Source organism: Oncorhynchus kisutch, linkage group LG17 (genome assembly GCF_002021735.2).
Source record: "Oncorhynchus kisutch isolate 150728-3 linkage group LG17, Okis_V2, whole genome shotgun sequence".
Classification (NCBI taxonomy): domain Eukaryota; kingdom Metazoa; phylum Chordata; class Actinopteri; order Salmoniformes; family Salmonidae; genus Oncorhynchus; species Oncorhynchus kisutch.
Window position 1 is genome coordinate 74,131,991 of NC_034190.2, and position 18,833 is coordinate 74,150,823.

At 39.5% G+C, this 18,833-nt stretch overlaps 2 protein-coding genes across 2 annotated transcripts; both read right to left on the reverse strand.

Moving 5' to 3' along the window:
- Positions 1-1,456: 1,456 nt before the first annotated feature.
- Positions 1,457-4,736, reverse strand: LOC109908300 (homeobox protein Hox-C10a-like). The gene is made up of 2 exons (XM_031794579.1): positions 3,910-4,736; positions 1,457-1,785 (listed from the first exon to the last, which is right to left on the reverse strand). Exons 1-2 carry the CDS (start codon positions 4,658-4,660, stop codon positions 1,505-1,507), a joined length of 1,032 nt encoding a protein of 343 aa, XP_031650439.1. The 5' UTR covers positions 4,661-4,736; the 3' UTR covers positions 1,457-1,504.
- Positions 4,737-12,060: 7,324 nt separating this feature from the next.
- On the reverse strand, positions 12,061-15,976 carry LOC109908306 (homeobox protein Hox-C11a-like). The gene is made up of 2 exons (XM_020506928.2): positions 15,203-15,976; positions 12,061-13,158 (listed from the first exon to the last, which is right to left on the reverse strand). Exons 1-2 carry the CDS (start codon positions 15,900-15,902, stop codon positions 12,926-12,928), a joined length of 933 nt encoding a protein of 310 aa, XP_020362517.1. The 5' UTR covers positions 15,903-15,976; the 3' UTR covers positions 12,061-12,925.
- Positions 15,977-18,833: the final 2,857 nt, after the last annotated feature.

Here is an 18,833-nt window from a genome sequence, read left to right on the forward strand (position 1 = left end):
GCGAATCCCAACAACATGAAACTACCTAAACCACGCTTCAGCTGCGCGAGACGTGGTGTTCCAACCGGAAGGGAAACGAAATAAACAGCAAAAATATTCAAAGCCAAGTAAGGATTTTATTGTATGTCTACAATAACATAGCTATTACCCGAATGATATTCTTGCCTCTCTCATGCTATCCTAAATAGGCTTATCGTGTAAACTATTAATATAAGAATAATACATGGTGTCTAAAAAAGGCCGAACCAATAAAAGGGAAAGCTCGTTAGACAAAATGCTGAAGAACATCAGAATATGTCATAAACTGTTCTAACGTCTCCAGAAATGGCAATCATGTAGACATGAAAGACAAGACCAGTAGCAGCAATAACAAGAGCTGTCAACCAAGTGCCTTTGGCTGAGCAACCGGCGGACATAGGCTACTCATCTCAAAATAACAGCAGAATAAATATCTATTTGTGTCCTACCTTGCATTTCCTCACACACCCTCTGTCGTCGTGGTCCTCATTTATCCATGCTGTCCTTGTTGTCGTTGTAATTGTTGTTGATAATCATCCATCTGTTTCCTTTCTTGCTGAGATGCGGTATCCACAATAGAAGGCTGTAGCCTGCATCCATAGCAGAGGGAACCCCCCGAGCGCATTCGTTCTATCCAGTAGGCATAGCAGACCCTCTCCTATGTGTAGAGTAGCCTGTCCCTCCTCTCCTCCACACACCTTTAAACGATGCATCTTAACTGCAGCAGCCAGCTAGCACATTATATTTGCAGATCATAAAATCCACCCCTAGCTGTGCGCTTCTACCACGAGACGATTCTGACGTTAGAATTTAATGACCTTGACTTACTGTGCTCACCTGGATAATAATTAAATCAACGTAATGGTCTCTCTCTTCTATTAAAACGGCCATGATCTTCCCAATTTCTCTTATCCGCAACCTCTCTCTCATTCCCTCTCTGTTTCTCTCTCTCTCTCTTAACATAGTGCCAAATGGATAATAAGGGGAAGGACAAACTCTATTTTCTATAGGAATAATCAACGGGACAAATATGACGCGAGCAACAATGTGGATGCAAAAAGTCCAGTGCAAGAATAGCCTATGACACATAGCAGCAGAAAACTAAAGGCAACACGATGAAGCTAGGGAGTAAGAGGACATTGCTCAAGAACAAACAAAACAAAGTATTTTTTCATTCCCGCAGTTCTAAGCTGCTTGAGTGTTGGTGTTCATTACAGGCCTTCACTTATGTGTTTGCTTTTTATAACAATGGAAACGGCACCGCTATTTAATGTTCATGTGTTGAAAGGCAAACTCAAGTGCTGAAGTCCTTCCTTCATAAAGTCGTGTACTCTTGGGTATCGTTCAAATATTGTCATTGTATGACGGAATACTGTGTGTGTGTGTGTGTGTGTGTGTGTGTGTGTGTGTGTGTGTGTGTGTGTGTGTGTGTGTGTGTGTGTGTGTGTGTGTGTGTAAATGGAAGGGTTTTATAGATAATATAATTTCAGGTGAAGTTGTAGGCCGCCATAAGATGATCCCGACCCCGACTTTCACTATTGAGTTTCTTGAGCTTCATCCTTCGGTTCTGGAACCAGATCTTTACCTGTCTATCGGTCAGATCGATACTCTTACTGATCTCCAGACGGCGCTCGCGAGACAGATACATGTTAAACAAGAACTCCTTTTCCAGCTCGAGCGTCTGATGCTTCGTGTACGGGCATCTCTTCTTCCGTCCAGTTTTGGCTTTTAACCAGTTTCCTGGAGCATTTTCCAATGTAAAATCATCTGTAGACATAAAAACATGGAAAAGGTGAGCATGGGCCTACTGAAGGTCTACTTCCATGTTCAAGACAGACTATATCAGAAATACTGCATTCCAATTGGTCTGCGTCAGGTCTGCACTGCCGCACGGCAATGTCTGGACGGTCTCTGCCAGTCTTTATCTCAAATGCACATTCAAGTTCTTGAGCTTGAATCAAATGTCCACGCTCTTTAAATACACGGGTTTAATAAGTACCTATTTTTTCCTTTCTTGGAACGCTTGGAACGAAAATACAAATAGTTAAAATTGAAACATAATTTAGGCCTATTTATTTTGACGTGATTCTACAGTGTCTGTCCCTGTGCTATAGGCCTACAGACAATATACAAGCCCAGACACCATGTAGCCTTTATGTGCTATAGGCCTACAGACAATATACAAGCCCAGACACCATGTAGCCTTTATGTGCTACAGGCCTACAGACAATATACAAGCCCAGACACCATGTAGCCTTTATGTGCTATAGGCCACAGACAATATACAAGCCCAGACACCATGTAGCCTTTATGTGGTTTGAGGCTATAGGGGAACTATACAAGCCCAGACACCATATAGCCTTTATGTGGTTTGAGGCTATAGGGGAACTATACAAGCCCAGACACCATATAGCCTTTATGTGGTTTGAGGCTATAGGGGAACTATACAAGCCCAGACACCATATAGCCTTTATGTGGTTTGAGGCTATAGGGGAACTATACAAGCCCAGACACCATATAGCCTTTATCTGGTTTGAGGCTATAGGGGAACTTTACAAGCCCAGACACCATATAGCCTTTATGTGGTTTGAGGCTATAGGGGAACTATACAAGCCCAGACACCATATAGCCTTTATGTGGTTTGAGGCTATAGGGGAACTATACACGCCCAGACACCATATAGCCTTTATGTGGTTTGAGGCTATACGGACACGCAAATTAGATTGGAAATAGTTTAATAATTAATTACGCATATTCCATATTTCAGGGTACATGGATAACATGTTTGTTATTCCTACTCTTTGATTGCCTATTAAATGCCAAACCTTTTTAAACGATTGATGAAATTAATTCAAACAAAAGAGGAGAATATAAGAAGGGCATCTCTGGATTATCAACGGTCTTATTTCGCTCCTAAAAGACGACGCAAAGGGAATAATATAGTGTTAATGAATGGTCCATAATACCAAAAGGAAGGCTACATTGTAGCGATTAAAATAACCCGATGTGTTGCGCATTTAGCCTACAAATAGCGGTACCGGAAAATATGTAGTCGACACTGTTGAGAAAACAGTGTCGACTAATTAGCAGCATAAACTGGAATGTTATGGGGACTGTAATGATGGTTGCATTTTAATGGTTGTTTTGTTGAATCTTAGTTGTATAATCATAATAATTATAATAATAATACATTGAACATTCGTTAACAATATATATATATATATTCACCATTTGTGTTTCCTTGTATACGCTATCTATCCACCATAATAATTAAAATGCCGTTTAAGCCTTTTCTCAATCAAAGATCTGTAAGGAAAGTAGTATTACCTCTCCATCTTTATGAATGTTATTTCAATCTAAAAAGTAAATCGCAGGCCTACACTGTTTTACCAAAAACAGTAATTATGGAAATTGAGGCCTCATAATTACTGTGTTTGTCTGGTCTATCTGTTTTACGGTGCACGCGCGTTATGAGTGTGTGATCTTGTTAATTTCAATGATAACTGCCCAACTCACCTTCGCACATTAAATAGAAAGGTGATAAGTGCCGTCGCCACAGTAACCCCTGCTAGGCCTGTTAGGCCTGTTCAGAATGTCTCCGATATATACATAGCGTAGATATACAGTAGCAAACCAACAATATAAAAACGCAAACACTGAATGATATGCATGCAGAGGATATTTTAGTATACTCTCTAGCAGAGGCTTTATTGTAGGATTGTAAGTACATAGCACTGTGTGTGTGTGTGTGTGTGTGTGTGCGTGTGTGTGTGTGTGTGTGTGTGTGTGTGTGTGTGTGTGTGTGTGTGTGTGTGTGTGCGCGCGCGTGCGTGTGCGTGAGAGAGAGAGAAGGAGAGAGAGAGAGTGGGGGGTGGGAGCTTTCTGGATTACCTTTCAATTCGTCAGAGTTATCAGAACAACTGTCAGTCTTTGCACTCTCTTCTTTCTTGCGCTTTCGCTGTTCTTCCTCTTCGATGCCTGTTTCCTCGCTAACTTTCTCCTGCGTAGATTTGTTAACCGTTGATTCTCTTGGTGATTCAACAGATGTCTTCACCGGGGCCAAAGACGCAAAGCCTGTCCCGAACTGCTCCTCTCGCTGTCCCCTGCTCTCTCCTGGGTATACCCCTCTTACTCCTCCATAACATTCGGACACCTCCGAGACAGCGGTTTGGTCCGTCTGGCTGCTGCTATTGTTCCCAAGCCGAATGTAAGTAGCCGACTCTGTATTGTCCGTATTAGCCCTGCTGCTACTGTCACCCTGATACAGACAACAGAACGCCTCCTTTTTGACGTTGTCGATTGGAAACGAACACGGTTGTAAACTGGACTGGGCAACAGGTTGCTCGTCACTGTTAGTTTTAGAAACAGAGGTCCAAGTGCCCAGTTGGGATGACAGGTAAAGCGCATCTTGGTAGGAGCCGAGAGGGTGGCTACTCGGAGGAACCTCGTCTTTTTTGGGAAGGGGCGATCCAACTACTCCAAAATGTCTCATCATTGAGCATCCATACTCAGATGCAGCCGAGTGGATGTACATTCCTGGGTTGCTGCTGGAGAAGCCCTCGCCTCTATAGGAAGAAGATGATCCTCCCATCAAAGAATCCATCAGGAAATGACCCGCAGCAATGTTATCCTGGCATGACATTATTTTTTATTGTTGGTGTTGTTGGTGTCTTTTGTGTTCCTGTGGTAACGGTTTTTCTCGAGGAGAATAAGGACAGTAGGACACTGACAACTTTTTGGAGCCAAAAATATCAGCAACATAATTATGGATTCTTGGAGCTCCATGTCATGTGATTTTCAGACCAATAGCGGCGTGGAAGTGGCATTGACGCTCCAGACTAAGGTGACGTCAAAGCGGTCAAGTTGTTAAATAAATGGATTTTTGCACGGTGAAAGGGCGCCACCTAGCGGAGGGATTTAGGGGGGAAGCCACGGGAGGAAGGAACAAAGGGGTGGAGAAAATATTTTGCAATCAGTTACGTGGGTATAGCCGAAATGAAATATAGTTCAATAAGTAATCGTTAAGATAGGCTAACATAAAAACAAGACCGCGCAAATAATTCGATAAATATGATTATTTCTTGGAAGTCGCTGCAAACGCCACTATAGGAAAGTCACTTAGTTCTGGTATTCGTCAATACATTAAGACAATCCAATGGACGTACATATTATCAGCCCCACTCTCGGGTAGGCCTAGACTTGTTAGGCAAACTGATTTTCATAAGAGGTAGACTTTGCATTAAGCTAACCTATACAATCAAATAACTGTAACTAGTCGTTGTTGCACCAGCAGTTGCACAAGAACGTTTGTTCGATTAAAATCTATTTAAAATGTTAACCAATGTGAGTATTCCAAAGTGTATTTTTGTCATTAATTACTTTAGCAGCCCTATTTTTCTAGAGCATTTTACGGTAGTGCTATTCCTTGTATGTGTACTCCTAGAAGTCCTAGTAACGCCTAAGCATATTTAGGTGTTTTTTTAATCACCAAAAGCTATTCAATTAAATATGACCTCTATGATCCATCTACAATTTATCAGGAGTCTATAAAGAATGGTTGGTGGTAAAATATTTTTCTTTACGTTTAAAATTATATCAAGGATTATTATAGTTCTGGCCTTTCTTTTCCACTCCAAGTCGTTTGTAATTCGTGTGTAATATGTCATTCATATAAATGCAGGCGTGATATCAAAATGTATGCCACGTGTAAATTGTTTATTGAAGACAAAGGACCAGAACTTTTCTAGACCAATATCAAGTGTAATTTCATGTGGACATATAGACTATTAAGCAGACATTAGTGTAGGTTTTTTAATTTAGTACTAATTGAAGCGTCGACTCAGACATTCTTAAATCTATTGCGAATATATATGTTGTTATATATATACTATATTCTATAGTTTATACCCATTCTTAGAAAAAACACATCTGGATAGAACCAAAAACGGTTCTATGCTTGCTTCATATATGGCACCCCTTAAGGTTCAATATATAACCGAAATTGGGTTCCCAAAGGTTCTATATCGATTAATTCCATTAAAGAACCCAAATGGAACCCAACGGTTCTATGTGGAACCCGTTTTGGTTCAGTGAAGAAGAAGCTATCTGATCAAAGGTCAAAGGGTTCTGTATAGAACCTTTAGGGGTGTCATATATTAAGCAAGCAATATAACCTTTTTGCTTCTACCCAGAACCTTTTTTCACAGAGTGTACGGTACTATAGTTTCCCCATGAAAATAACGTTCTAGCATTTAAAACGTTGCATAACAATAGGGCTCTAGTTCATGTTTTCTGATATTGATAAACCAAGGCGAAAGTAACATTTTACTTTGAATTCATGTTTTTTAAAATTCCTATTCACATATTGTTTTGAAGTTAAAATGTAAGAGGACGAGTATAAAAATCCTATTTGCTGGACGGTTTGCATGTTAGATGATTGTGTTTCCTTATTTCGAATCACCTTCACAGTGTGAGTCAACACCAGAATCAAAAAGATGCGCATAGTTTTTTCAGCCGAAGGCCTATGAAAATGGCTCTCCATAAGGCATATGTCTAGTGTTTTGTTGTTTTATACTCGAATATATATCCTCAACACGATTGATATTCCCATTACTAAGGTAATACAGTGACATCGACAAACAGTAGGCTACCAGGTTTAGCAACTACTGCCAAACAATGCAGGGCCCCTTGTGTGTTGAGTGTTGTTATTGCTCGTGTGTTGGCTATGACGCTTTATAATGAAAGGGGCAATCCAACCTCTTTAAAAAAAAATGTAATTTCATCACGAGCAATGATAAATAGGGATTATCAGACTTTGCACGTCTTGTATTCTAAACTGATGCAAAAATGTAACAATGGTTACTAGGCCTATGTCTCATTTGAATTGGAACGTTGAATGAAACGTGTCCGTGAATTTCGAGGTTGTTTAAGTCTGGCCCATCGGCCCACGACTTCTTCTGTTCCTTAAATCTAATTCAGATAACACCAGAGCAATTTCAGTTGCATAGCAATAAGTTCAAACGAACCGGATGAAAAAGGTTTAAGCATATTGACAATTAGAGACTCTTTGATTAATTTCGAAACAAGTAACAAATAGTCTAGCTAATAGCCTAACAGAAATTCATGTACATTATTCATGTTTATGTATATTGAATGGTGTGATGCCAAGGCCATTTTCACCTAAAATAAATCATATTAGCTAAATGCTGTGGCCTATTTCAAATAGGAAGATTATGCTAATACATATAGGCTTTGGAGAATGCTGATATTTCTCCACCAACCACTAAACGCTAGAAGTAATACCAGACTGTTTTGATTGGTTTCCTCACCTGTCCATCATTTCACCATCTTGTTAGAAATTGAATCCAGGGGTCTCTTCAATCAGATCCGCTTTAGCCAACATCTGTATTGGGGTTGTTTTGGCGTTGTCCGAGGTGGAACTGAGTTAGAGCTATCAAATCCACAAGCGGCTCCTGGCAAATCCATGCGGCCTTGTTTACAAGATGGAACCCTGGAATGTGAGATGTAATCTACACCTCCATTAGGATTATAGAAACCTTCATTATTTCGTTTAATGAATTTCAATTTGAGCGTCATTATTTCTATAACGCCTAAACTTTCTAATTCTGAACTTCTAACGCGAGTGAGGTGGGTGTGTTTTCGGTACAATGATCACAAGAGCAGCTGCTCGCCGTTTTGACAGCTCCAACGCAGCTACACCTCCAAAACCACCAAAACATCTGCTATGCAGGTGTCTGCTATCACCGGTTAGCGCTTGATCTGATTGAATCTAGGCCTCACAGTCTTCCATTCTAAAGCTAGAATTCAATTTTTGTATTCATGTCTCAGAATATGTTAACAATATCTAATACTGAAATTTACAATAAAATTTATATTTTTGTCCATGTATGCTCTTCAATGGCATGTAGCCTGTAGGCTGAACGCTATTTATGTGTGTCTTGATTTCGTTCTGAACATTCCCACACACAAGCAACTACATGTAAACAATGTTTCATTTTTAGAGTAAGTTTAGTGCACCAACATAGTATAATTGTACACATGTATGGAAAAAAGGGATATTATGTTTATGATCTTACAATTTCCATTAAAACCACTTTTCTTGTTTTCACATACATGGAACCTGGGGTATGACCTCGAGGACTCATCTTTGAATCTGTGCCATTAAGCACCTGTGACAGCATGAGCGCCATCGAGGCTATCTCCATTTTGAAGTAGTCAATTTACTTCATTACTATTTCTTATCCCTCCTGATGACCCAGTTGGACATGACTCCAACAGGGAGCCCATGCTGATATGGCCTTTTGGCCACTAGAGGCCTCTATCATTCTCTATGGGTATGGCATTATATTATATTCTATAAAATGAAAAAGTATTCTCAAATGGGTTTTTATTGTTTTATGATAGAGAGATAATGTTAAATGCTGCTGTAATGTCACCTTTAGGAGGCTATTAAGTTTGCAAACTGAAACCAGCATCCTGAAATCATGACATGCATGTGTGTAATACCGATGCCATAACCTTGAGTGAAAATGCTGTGTGTGAGTTGTACCTTACTCTATCTACCTCGAAATTTTGGCGTTTGAGGAACATTGGAACACGTCTAATTCTGCCGTGAGATGTACGCACGTATGTACAGGCCTACTTACTTAAGCGTGCGCGCACACACAGACGTAGGGGTACGTTTCATTTGCTCGTAGGTATGTCCTTTCCATTCGTTATATTACTAAATAGTTGTTGATTTGTATTTAGTATAAAATAAGCACCGGCACATTTATGTTTTACGTCTTTAAACTTTATTCAGTCTACTAATATATTTACCATCATGCCGAGTAAAGAAAACAGACAGGCTACCCACATTCAGGATTACGCATAAACCGCCCATCCCCTTCCCATATTGAGCATATAGAGACCGAGGGACGCCAAAACTAGTTTGCATTGCAGGCCGCCATGACCACCATGATATATCTTTCCAATTTGATGTAACGAGGTTGAGCTCCTTGCAAGCAGACGTCCACACCCTGTGAATGTGGGAATGTATGGCTGAGGCATGTAGCTTCTTAAAGACAATTATAAATCAAAGGTGGTAATCGGAAAGCACACATTGATATTATATTACATTCCAATATGGTTACGACCACACAAGGGACCGCAGGTTAGTTTCTTCGACGTAGGCTACTGTATATCTACAGCTTTGGGCTTTCATCACATAGGGGGAAGGTAAGCCACCTATGTACGTATAAGCGCATGTACATTGGAAATCACTATGGCGAGAACACATTGCAAAACAAATATTAAATTGTAATTTGTATCAAAATGGACATTTTTCATTTTTGATGTAATCTATTTGTTGGTTGTAAGCACCCGTTCATTTGTTCATTTGTTGTCATTTGGATATATGTTGAGTGCGTCATCTCCCTTCACGTAAGAACTCATTGCAGAATTATTTTCAAAATCTAGGCCTTTAAGTTAGACTCTGAGGAACTTGATAGCGCGGGCTTGTGCTTTCAAAACACTGCGCTCCTGTTATAAACCACCTTTGTTTTTATTTATTTATTTTTATTGAACCTTTGTTTAACTAGTCCTGACATAGCACCTGACTAAAATGTGGACAAAATGATTGAGCACAAACATATTTTCAAGAAATCCACCTTTAATTACAACGACACGTAATTTAGACAGTGTATTTATACTTCCCAACTGAAACCATGTATGGATAAGATAAAGGAATGTTAAAAACATAAAAGAAATTAAATAGTCCTTCAGTACTCACAAAACACATAAACCATAACAATGACACATACATGGAGTCAAAAACACATACATTCTAATTATTTGATCGGTGCCTAAAATGCCATACAATCCATTCAAATAACCATTAGCTACTATCACTTCGAAAAGAGTCATTCAAGATTTCGCTATTTGTTAGGTTAGTTCCTTTTCAACATGATTGAATCACCTGCTATGTACTTGCTCTTACGAAATCTCCAGGCCGTCTCATTGCGTTCGTCTGTGACAGACCCGCCATTTTCCTTCCTAATAGCCAAGCGCCCAACGGGATCAGCTCAACTGAACCAACCGCCGGCTGCATAGTATCCCTTCTCTCGTCGTTTCTCAGGATCAACCACGACCATCACATTAAAACTATAAGACAACTAAAACAAAATAAAATGTAATTCAATATCGAAGATTCCTTGTAGGCCTACATTTTAATGACGTATGAATAAAAGCATCCATCAAAAGAATAACATGATGTTTCTAGTGTCCTATAACTTTATAAAGCCTATTGAAGGAAAGGAAACAAAACAATGCTCTCCCATTGTGCGACCAACACATTCCGGGGTGAATTCTGGCCCCCTGTGGTTGATAGGCAGTTTGAGGAGTCTCGAGCCTCTGCAGAGGACGGTGAATATGTGTGGCAAAGAAATCCAACAAATTACCGACGTCATCGTCCCAGGGCCAAGGTTGGTGGGTGTGACAAGTGAAGTCTTCTAGCCTTGATCTCTGCCTTCTAGCATCTCCCTCCTCATCTCCTGTCACAAACAACATCCCCCTCTTCCGCCCTCAGCTTCATTCTGGAGGGTGACTGGGTAGTGTGTTACATAGAAAAAACACACACACACAAAGAGAGAGAGAGAGAGAGAGCGAGAGAGAGATAACAACATTGAATGTAATTCTGCATCCTCTCAAAGAAGAACATAACCCAAATGCATTATCTATACATTATTTTCCACAAGAAACGATGGAAATATGAAATAGCTATTAAAGCTCATGCCAACATGTTATAAAACTTCTCATGCGTGAAAACATATACATTTTACAGGGACAATAAAGTGTATTTACTGGGCGTGCTAAAGCTGGAAAAGTTACCTGCTGTAGTTTAATGGCATGGGTCAAAGTTGGACTCTCTACACATTCCTTTTTCTGTTCCCACTCACTCCCATTGGTCGATACCCCTCCTGCGCAAATTTCCGGGCAAAAGGGGCTCCTTGATTCCACTTTATTGCAGCGGGTTAGAGGTGAAAGCCTTGACATTATTGAAGTTCAAAGACTACTTTTAATTATAAATTGTAGTTAATACATACACGTGCAATCTTCCATAGACATATGCTCTGTGAGCACGCGGGCGCAGGCACGTAGGCCTATCCACACACACACAAAATCTATCAAATCAGTCACACACCAGTGATGTCCTCGATATTTATAGATATGCACATACACCTACCACCATTGACCTGGAATTCCAAGATCTAATTTTAGGGATCCGTTTTAATCAGCCATATGGCTAAAGTGTGTGTGTGTGTGTGTGCGTGCGTGTGTGCGTTTGTGTGTGTATGTGTGTGTGTGTATCATATATGCAGTCGTATGTGCACAACACCGGCCCGAGGTCAGGTTGAACAGTGTAGTTGTCAAGTTTTTTTGTTCCGACAGCCAGTCTTACTTGTTTACTATTTACTGCGGAAGTGAGCACCATTCCCCCGAACAGACGGTGCAATTAAGAGAAAAAATGTCAATTTAGTGCCTTTGTCTTTATGGCAGTGTCTAGACTGCAAGAGTGGCGATTCCATTTAGTGGGCACTAAAGAAGGATCCCGTACCTCTTTCTTTCTCTGCGTTTCTGAAATTTAGCCTAGTTTGCATGTTGTTGTTTGTGTCTAACCCATATTTGAGCAAAAGCTCACATATGCACTCCTATATGAATGTACCCCTCGACAGTCCCACAACACACTCCCTCAACTTTTTTTGTCAGAAAATGTTTGCATAAAAAGGGAAGGCCTATTCCTAGATGACAATAGTTGAAATACATAAATACCCCGAGAAATACCCCACTCAAATCCCTTAAAAATTAACATCAGATAGGCTTAATGGTTAAAAATAAAATCTAAGACACAAATGCAGTCAGATGTTTTGGCAATACTTTTCAACCATTGGCTACCACTCTTAATCACTTCCCTTTGAAAATGACCAGCAGATAGCCATGGTCAATAATAAAATCTATGACAAAATCCACCAGAGTCTGTTTGTTGTCTATATGTCTGTTTATTTCATAGGTATCTATATAATAATGATACACAGGCACAGCTCCATATTTTCCTCCTCATCTTCCATAGCCAACACCGAGCATAAAGCATATCATTTAAAGGAGCGTTAACATTAAAGCTTTTAAAGTACATCGCTTGTTTGGGCGGTGTAAAGAAAATAGCAGCACCGAAAGGGGGTGAGAAATGAAAAATGAAATCATATTTACAATCACGAATGCACATAGTTGCATAGTCTGTACAAGGGAAACCATCAATACAAATTGTACACGTCACAGTTCTCAATGGCAAAAATGAAGCCTGTAAATACTATTTTGTGTTCAATAGTCTAGTCGAAAAGAGAATCGTGGTTTCATGGTAGGCTACACATAGGCAATACATATACCTATACAAAGACCAGAGGGAAGATACATTTTTAAATATCCAATACAGGCCTATCATTGCTTCCAAATTGTGTTGTAACATTTAATATTCAACAAATAATATACTTGTGAAATGCACAAGTAAATACAGGGAATTAAAATTTGTGGTAAATACATGGAAATTCATATGAACTACGGCATATCAATGATTATTATATCACCTGTAGGCCTATATCTGAAATAGAAATGATTCTGTGCACGAAGGCTACAGGAAAATGGCGGCTTATTACGCATACATAGAGAAACCCCATATGTTGTAAATAGAAATAACCTCATCATAATATTTAGTTGCTCAACGTGGCTGCTGATCTGGGCTCTTTTTTGTAACTTGAACTTTGTTTATTACTGGTGATAAGAATTCACTGAGAAAAGAGTGTCATTGACCTTTGACTATAATCATTAGGCCTATGCTTTAACACTCCTCAGATGCTCACAATAGAGGGTTTCCAGAAAAATATTGCAAACGATCTCTGCTTAATTTCTTTTCTTTCATTCTTCGATTCTGAAACCAGATTTTAACCTGTCGGTCGGTGAGGTTCAGCATCCGGGAAAGCTGCAGCCGTTTCTCTTTATTGATGTAAACGTTAAAGAAGAACTCCCGCTCCAATTCTCGGATCTGGAATTTGGAGTATGGACATCTCTTCTTCCTCGTGCGAGGAGTACCTGGGGTAATCAAACAGGAAGGACATGATCAACGAAAGTTTCAAGGAATAGTTTGTCATTCACGAACGGATATTCACATGAAGTTAAGGTAGCCTAGCTAACACGTATTAACATCAACATAAAGTACGTAGGCTCTTTCTGTGAATACACTATTCAGGTTTTTCTAGAAGCATTAATTTAATGGTACCAATTCTGTCAACATCCAACACGTAATATATGAAAACAATCAGCCATAAAGACTATTAAATTATCCCACGCACTCAAAGTGCAAAGAATATAAACTTACAGCCTCTAAGTATGTGTTTATTTATTATAAATATACAATAACAAAATGTATACGGCTGCAGGTTGCGGGGCATTCCCATGGAATTCAACTATACATTTGCACACTCCTTCATGGTTGTTTGAAACGTTGTTATATATATATATGAGATGAATCCTCTTGTAAAGCTAAAATGGCTCTCAAAATGGCAATACATCACAGTTGTGGTCAAAATCTCATGAAAAAGACTAAGTACAACGACATAAAACATCTCTACAGTAATGCTCTGATTGCGCAACATTAGGCTACACAAACAGACGCCAATGTGTGTGTGTGTGTGTGTGTGTGTGTGTGTGTGTGTGTGTGTGTGTGTGTGTGTGTGTGTGTGTGTGTGTGTGTGTGTGTGTGTGTGTGTGTGTGTGTGTGTGTGTGTGTGTGTGTGTGTGTGTGTGTGTGTGTGTGTGTGTGTGGGGTGTGGTGTGTGTGTGTGTGTGCGTGTGTGTGTATAAATCACTGCAAATTCAGACATAGATATTTCAGGGCTAACCGAATGGGAAGGGGTTCTCAGTTCATACTGACCACAATTTACACATACCCATTCATAACTAAATGCAATACACATAGATGTAGCTTGGATGCTAACACAAATGTAGCTACATAGACTACATTTGGACAGAATGTGTTTTCATAGTCAGTGTTGGGGAAGCTACTTTGAAAATATAGTTTAACAAGCTATCAATTACTTCACACTGGAATAATTTAAGATACACTAAAAATACCCTTAAGAAACATACAACCTTAACTGGAGTAACTTTGAAAAAGTAGTTCACTTCATGCAAACTACTTCATGAAAAAATATCATACCTTAATCTGACTACAAATGACAAGAACAGGTCTCACCTTGGAGTTAGATGTTCACATAATGTGTAATTTAGCTTATTTAACCCCAAAACTATGTTTCAAGGGAAAGTCCGGCAGTTGGTCTGATGCAGAAAAAGAAAGGAAATTCCTGCCTACTTTACCCATCATTTATTTTAGCTACACCGCTACATGGTAAAAACAGTAATAAACTACTGAAAACAGTACCAAGATTTGAATTTATTTCAACGACCAAGCTACAGCAAATTTGAATGAAATTACTAGTTGAACTAGCCTACATGTAGTTCACTACTCCCCAACACTGTTCATACTGCGGTACAGAGCTTGCATTGCGGACACAAGCATGGTCCAGATATGGACACAAACACATAACCGAGTCTCTACGACTGATTTAATTTTTCTCCAGATACATATAAATAGCCTAGATGGATACTTATGGAGCCTGTCATATGGTCAATAGCTGAATTAAGAATACTAGTTTGCCTCCAAGTGCACAAGGCTAATAATCTCCCAGCATCTTTTAGTAGGGTTAGTTTGCATGCAAGCTGCTAAAAGAAAATTAACAAGATACCAAAAGCAATGTTCTGCCCAATTGGTTTTTACTCACGACAGACCAAGGAGAAAATCCCTTAAAATGCCCAACGCAAGTTCATGATCAAAGTTAGCATTTGTCACAATAGCGCGCTCTTAAAATTTCACGGACTCTAAGATAGAAGCGTCTGTGTATAACATGCTTTTTTTTCAAAGCACTTTCCCATCGTAAAAAGTATTCTCGTTGTAAGAAAGAGCTTTGTAGGTTACAATAAAATCCTTTGAATGCTTATAAAACTCCACATAAAATCTGACCGACAAAACACTCGGCTAGTCCCTTAACCTTTCCTCATTTATAGCTTCGATACCTACTCGAGTGGCTGTTCTTGCTGGCACTGCCGTCCTTTGTGGCTGAAGAAGTACACGAGCCCGAATGTGTATGTTCCTCCTCATCCTCTGGGTCCTTGTCTTGGTCTGGGGCGCCCAGTAGAGCCGCTGGCTGCTGGGACTCTGTTTCCAGTTTACTAGACTCGCTCTTATGTAAACAATTCTCTGCTGACTGATTGTCCGCGCCGCAGTATGCGGTCTCAAAAAAGCGGTCGAAACCTTGAGGGAGGACGTTGTTTTTCCCCACTCCGGGGTAGAACCCTGTGGAGGAATGGTTGGAGCTGGGATGGTGGTGGTGGTGGTGGTGATGACTGTACACACTCTCGTTCGTTTTCATAAGCATTTCTGTCATGGTGGATGACGGAAGACAGTCCCTGTGCACCAGATCCTCTCCAGAGTAGCATGATGCATAATTGCTTCTATGGTGCCATTTACTAGAAGGGTCCAATCCATAGGAAACTTCCCGTACCGGCTGCACGTGAGGCAGATTTGAGGAATATGGGTAGGTTATCTGCCGCGACGAGGCCTGTGGAAGAAACGTAGAGACGGCGGAAAATTCGGGGACGTAGTAGGTGCAGTTCGGGAGATAGATGTTTGAGGCGCAGCCCGTTCTGTCCCCAAACTCGGATGTCCGGTCTTTGTGCGTCTGGGAGCAGAAGTTTCCCAGATTCACCGAGTTAAACATCTTTCCCCCGTACTCCGTACTATAGATAGATGTTTTGGATTCGAACTGCAGAAGGGGGAAATTTAGGAAGGCAAGATGACGCGCAATCCGTCTAAGTCGCCAAAGACACGTGATCGAAAGTAGATATTGTCATATATCAATTTGGAACACTTGGATGTGTAGTAGTTCACTTAGGTAAGATCTAGGAGGTTCAAACGATTAATTTAAACACCACAGGAGCACTAAGAAAACCAGTAACATAATCCTGTTTGTTGGCTTAGGTTATGGCAATTATAAAGATAAGCTTGAGTATGAGGCTATTTATGTATGAGAGTGGGCTAGGGTAGCACAGTTTAGCATGTGATATAGCAGACTAAATTTGATTTTGAATTCTACAGGTAAGACCTTACTATTATTATGACTATTATGATTATTATTACTACTACTACCATAGCATAGTATACCTCATGTTGTATATTGTACAATAGCATATAGCCTACTGGTAGACAGCAGAATTTACTCTCACACATTGTAATGTATGACTAAACACTACCAACAAAGTGTACCGAGATCACTGTGAAGTTAAAACAAATCCATGCTTTACAATGAGACCAAGATTCCAACACCACACTCGAAGCGCCCCTGTTTTGAAAAGTGTGTTTTCACACATAGCCTAGCAGGCTTTATGCGATTATAGGTAAATATCTATCGTGAATCTATGACTAACCTCTCTGAAACTGCTCCTCATCAAGGCAATGATTGTGACTGTTTTTGGTTGATATAGATGTTGTCTTGCTTAAGATATTGCAGTTTTGAAATGTGGGGTATTTTTCATCTAAACCACTTTTATAGCCTATATTTACATTTTTAACAGCCACTAACAGACTAACATTTCCCTATAAGGAAAAAAAAACATTAAAACTCAATGTTCAAAATTAACATTTTGAATACGCATTTGGCTACATTCACGTGTTTGAAGGACATTTTTCTATTTAGTTTTTCTCCGGATGGTATATTATTTTATCAAGACATGGCCTTGATGGAAGCCTATATCTTTGGTGTTGTCTCAAAATAAATGTGAACTAAACGGGAATAAAACAAGGATACACAACATAATGTTTAGGGTGCCTTAGTTCGACAAAATCACTCATTTTCTTCATTATTTTCCTTTCTCTTGGATCATGTTAGAGCTGGAGGAGAATAGCCGAGAAACTCAAGACCAAGGTTCCAGGCTGAACGTGGAGGAGAGAAGAGCACAAGTGAAATTTAACCTTGGTCGACAACGGCTGTCAAAACAGCTGTAATCCACCAACCGCGGAGTGTAAAATATAAAATAATCTTAACTTTGAATTGCAGAAATGAACAGTGTTTTAGAAAATGATAGTCTACTCGAGAGGTGACCTAGCTATATTTAAGCAAAAAGTCTAAAGGAGACCATTTATTTTGTTTTGAATTAGGCTTGAGGACATATTTCTGCTAAGGCCCCACAGTTTCACTGGGCAACAAATGAATCGATTTGTCATGGAATACTTTCACTCTGACAGCTGTTGAGAAATAAGAAATCCTTTACTGTATGTCTTTAGGGCTACATCGTGTAACTACTGTACATAGATGCCCGATTAAATATGCATTGTTTTCCAGAGAGAAAACAAATCTCGTTATTGATTCGTTTTAATTGTACTCCCAGACAGAACATACGTTGGTTATTACCTTCGAAATATACATGACGTCTGGAATCCCCATCACAAACGTGGCTGGGCCATGTGATCAAGTAGAGGGATGTATGGTATTTAAATCATGTAATTGCATTTATTCAAATAATACCTCCGTGTGCGATTTCTCTTATGTGGGAAACTTTCACCGTTGTTGAATCACGTGAACCATACTGGCCAATCATCAATACAAAGTAAAACTATGATCATTGTATTGATTATGATAAATATCATTAACTTCCTCTGTTCCAAAATATGTTTTCTGAAGGGTAATCTGTATGCAAATTATATAATTGCATAGCCCAAACCCTATTGTTTCAATAATTTAAATGTTTGTGTGTGTAATCATGTAGGCGCATTTTGGTAGTCGCCTTAAAGCACATTACAGGAAGAAAAACCCACATTACGTCTGCTGTTCCATTTAAACCATCATAAATAAATAATACTATAATAACTAGACCTAGGTATTTTGGAGAGGTATGTGGCAGTGGCATTGAAATATGTTTGTTTACAGACCCCTTTCAGAAGATTAAAGGTTGAAGTACACGATGCCTGCATCCAAGTACAAAGAAAGCAGACAGCTGCCTAGACACAGCACTTGAATTTGACCACTAAAATCTTCTACGTGCCTAACCATAAAACGCCGAATGGCTGTAAGAAAAAGCTAAATCCCTTTGTTCTATAGAACACAATAAAGTGAGAGGGAGAGTAAGGAGTTTAAAAAAATGGAACACTAATAAGTTATACCCTGCACATATGAAGTAGTCTAACCATGCAGTCATACTGTCTATATGAAAACACAAAATGAACAATTCCACGTCACACCACAAGGGACGGGTAAAAGAAGTTGAAAGCATTTTCGAAAATAGCTTATGTTGGACAAATGTTACTTAGCTACCATTAGTTAGTCTGGCTATCTATAGCCTAGAGCGCAGTGAGTCAATTCCCTCTCGTTCAGGCTTGTAGCGTCTAATATTGTAGCCTAATAGAACATGGTGAAAGTTCGGATCCTATAATGACATTCAAAGACTTTGCATACCATATTGGGAAACCATTGGAATATCATGACGCATGACCATAAACCATATGGATATAATTCAGGCCCTGACAGAAGTATATTGCATTATATAGGCCTATTTAATTATTCAGGTTTAGACAATCCATAAACGCACACAAAGAAGCGATAGCTCGACTCTCAAATGCATAGGCCTAAAGCTACCATCCAGTTCTAGGAAGGATT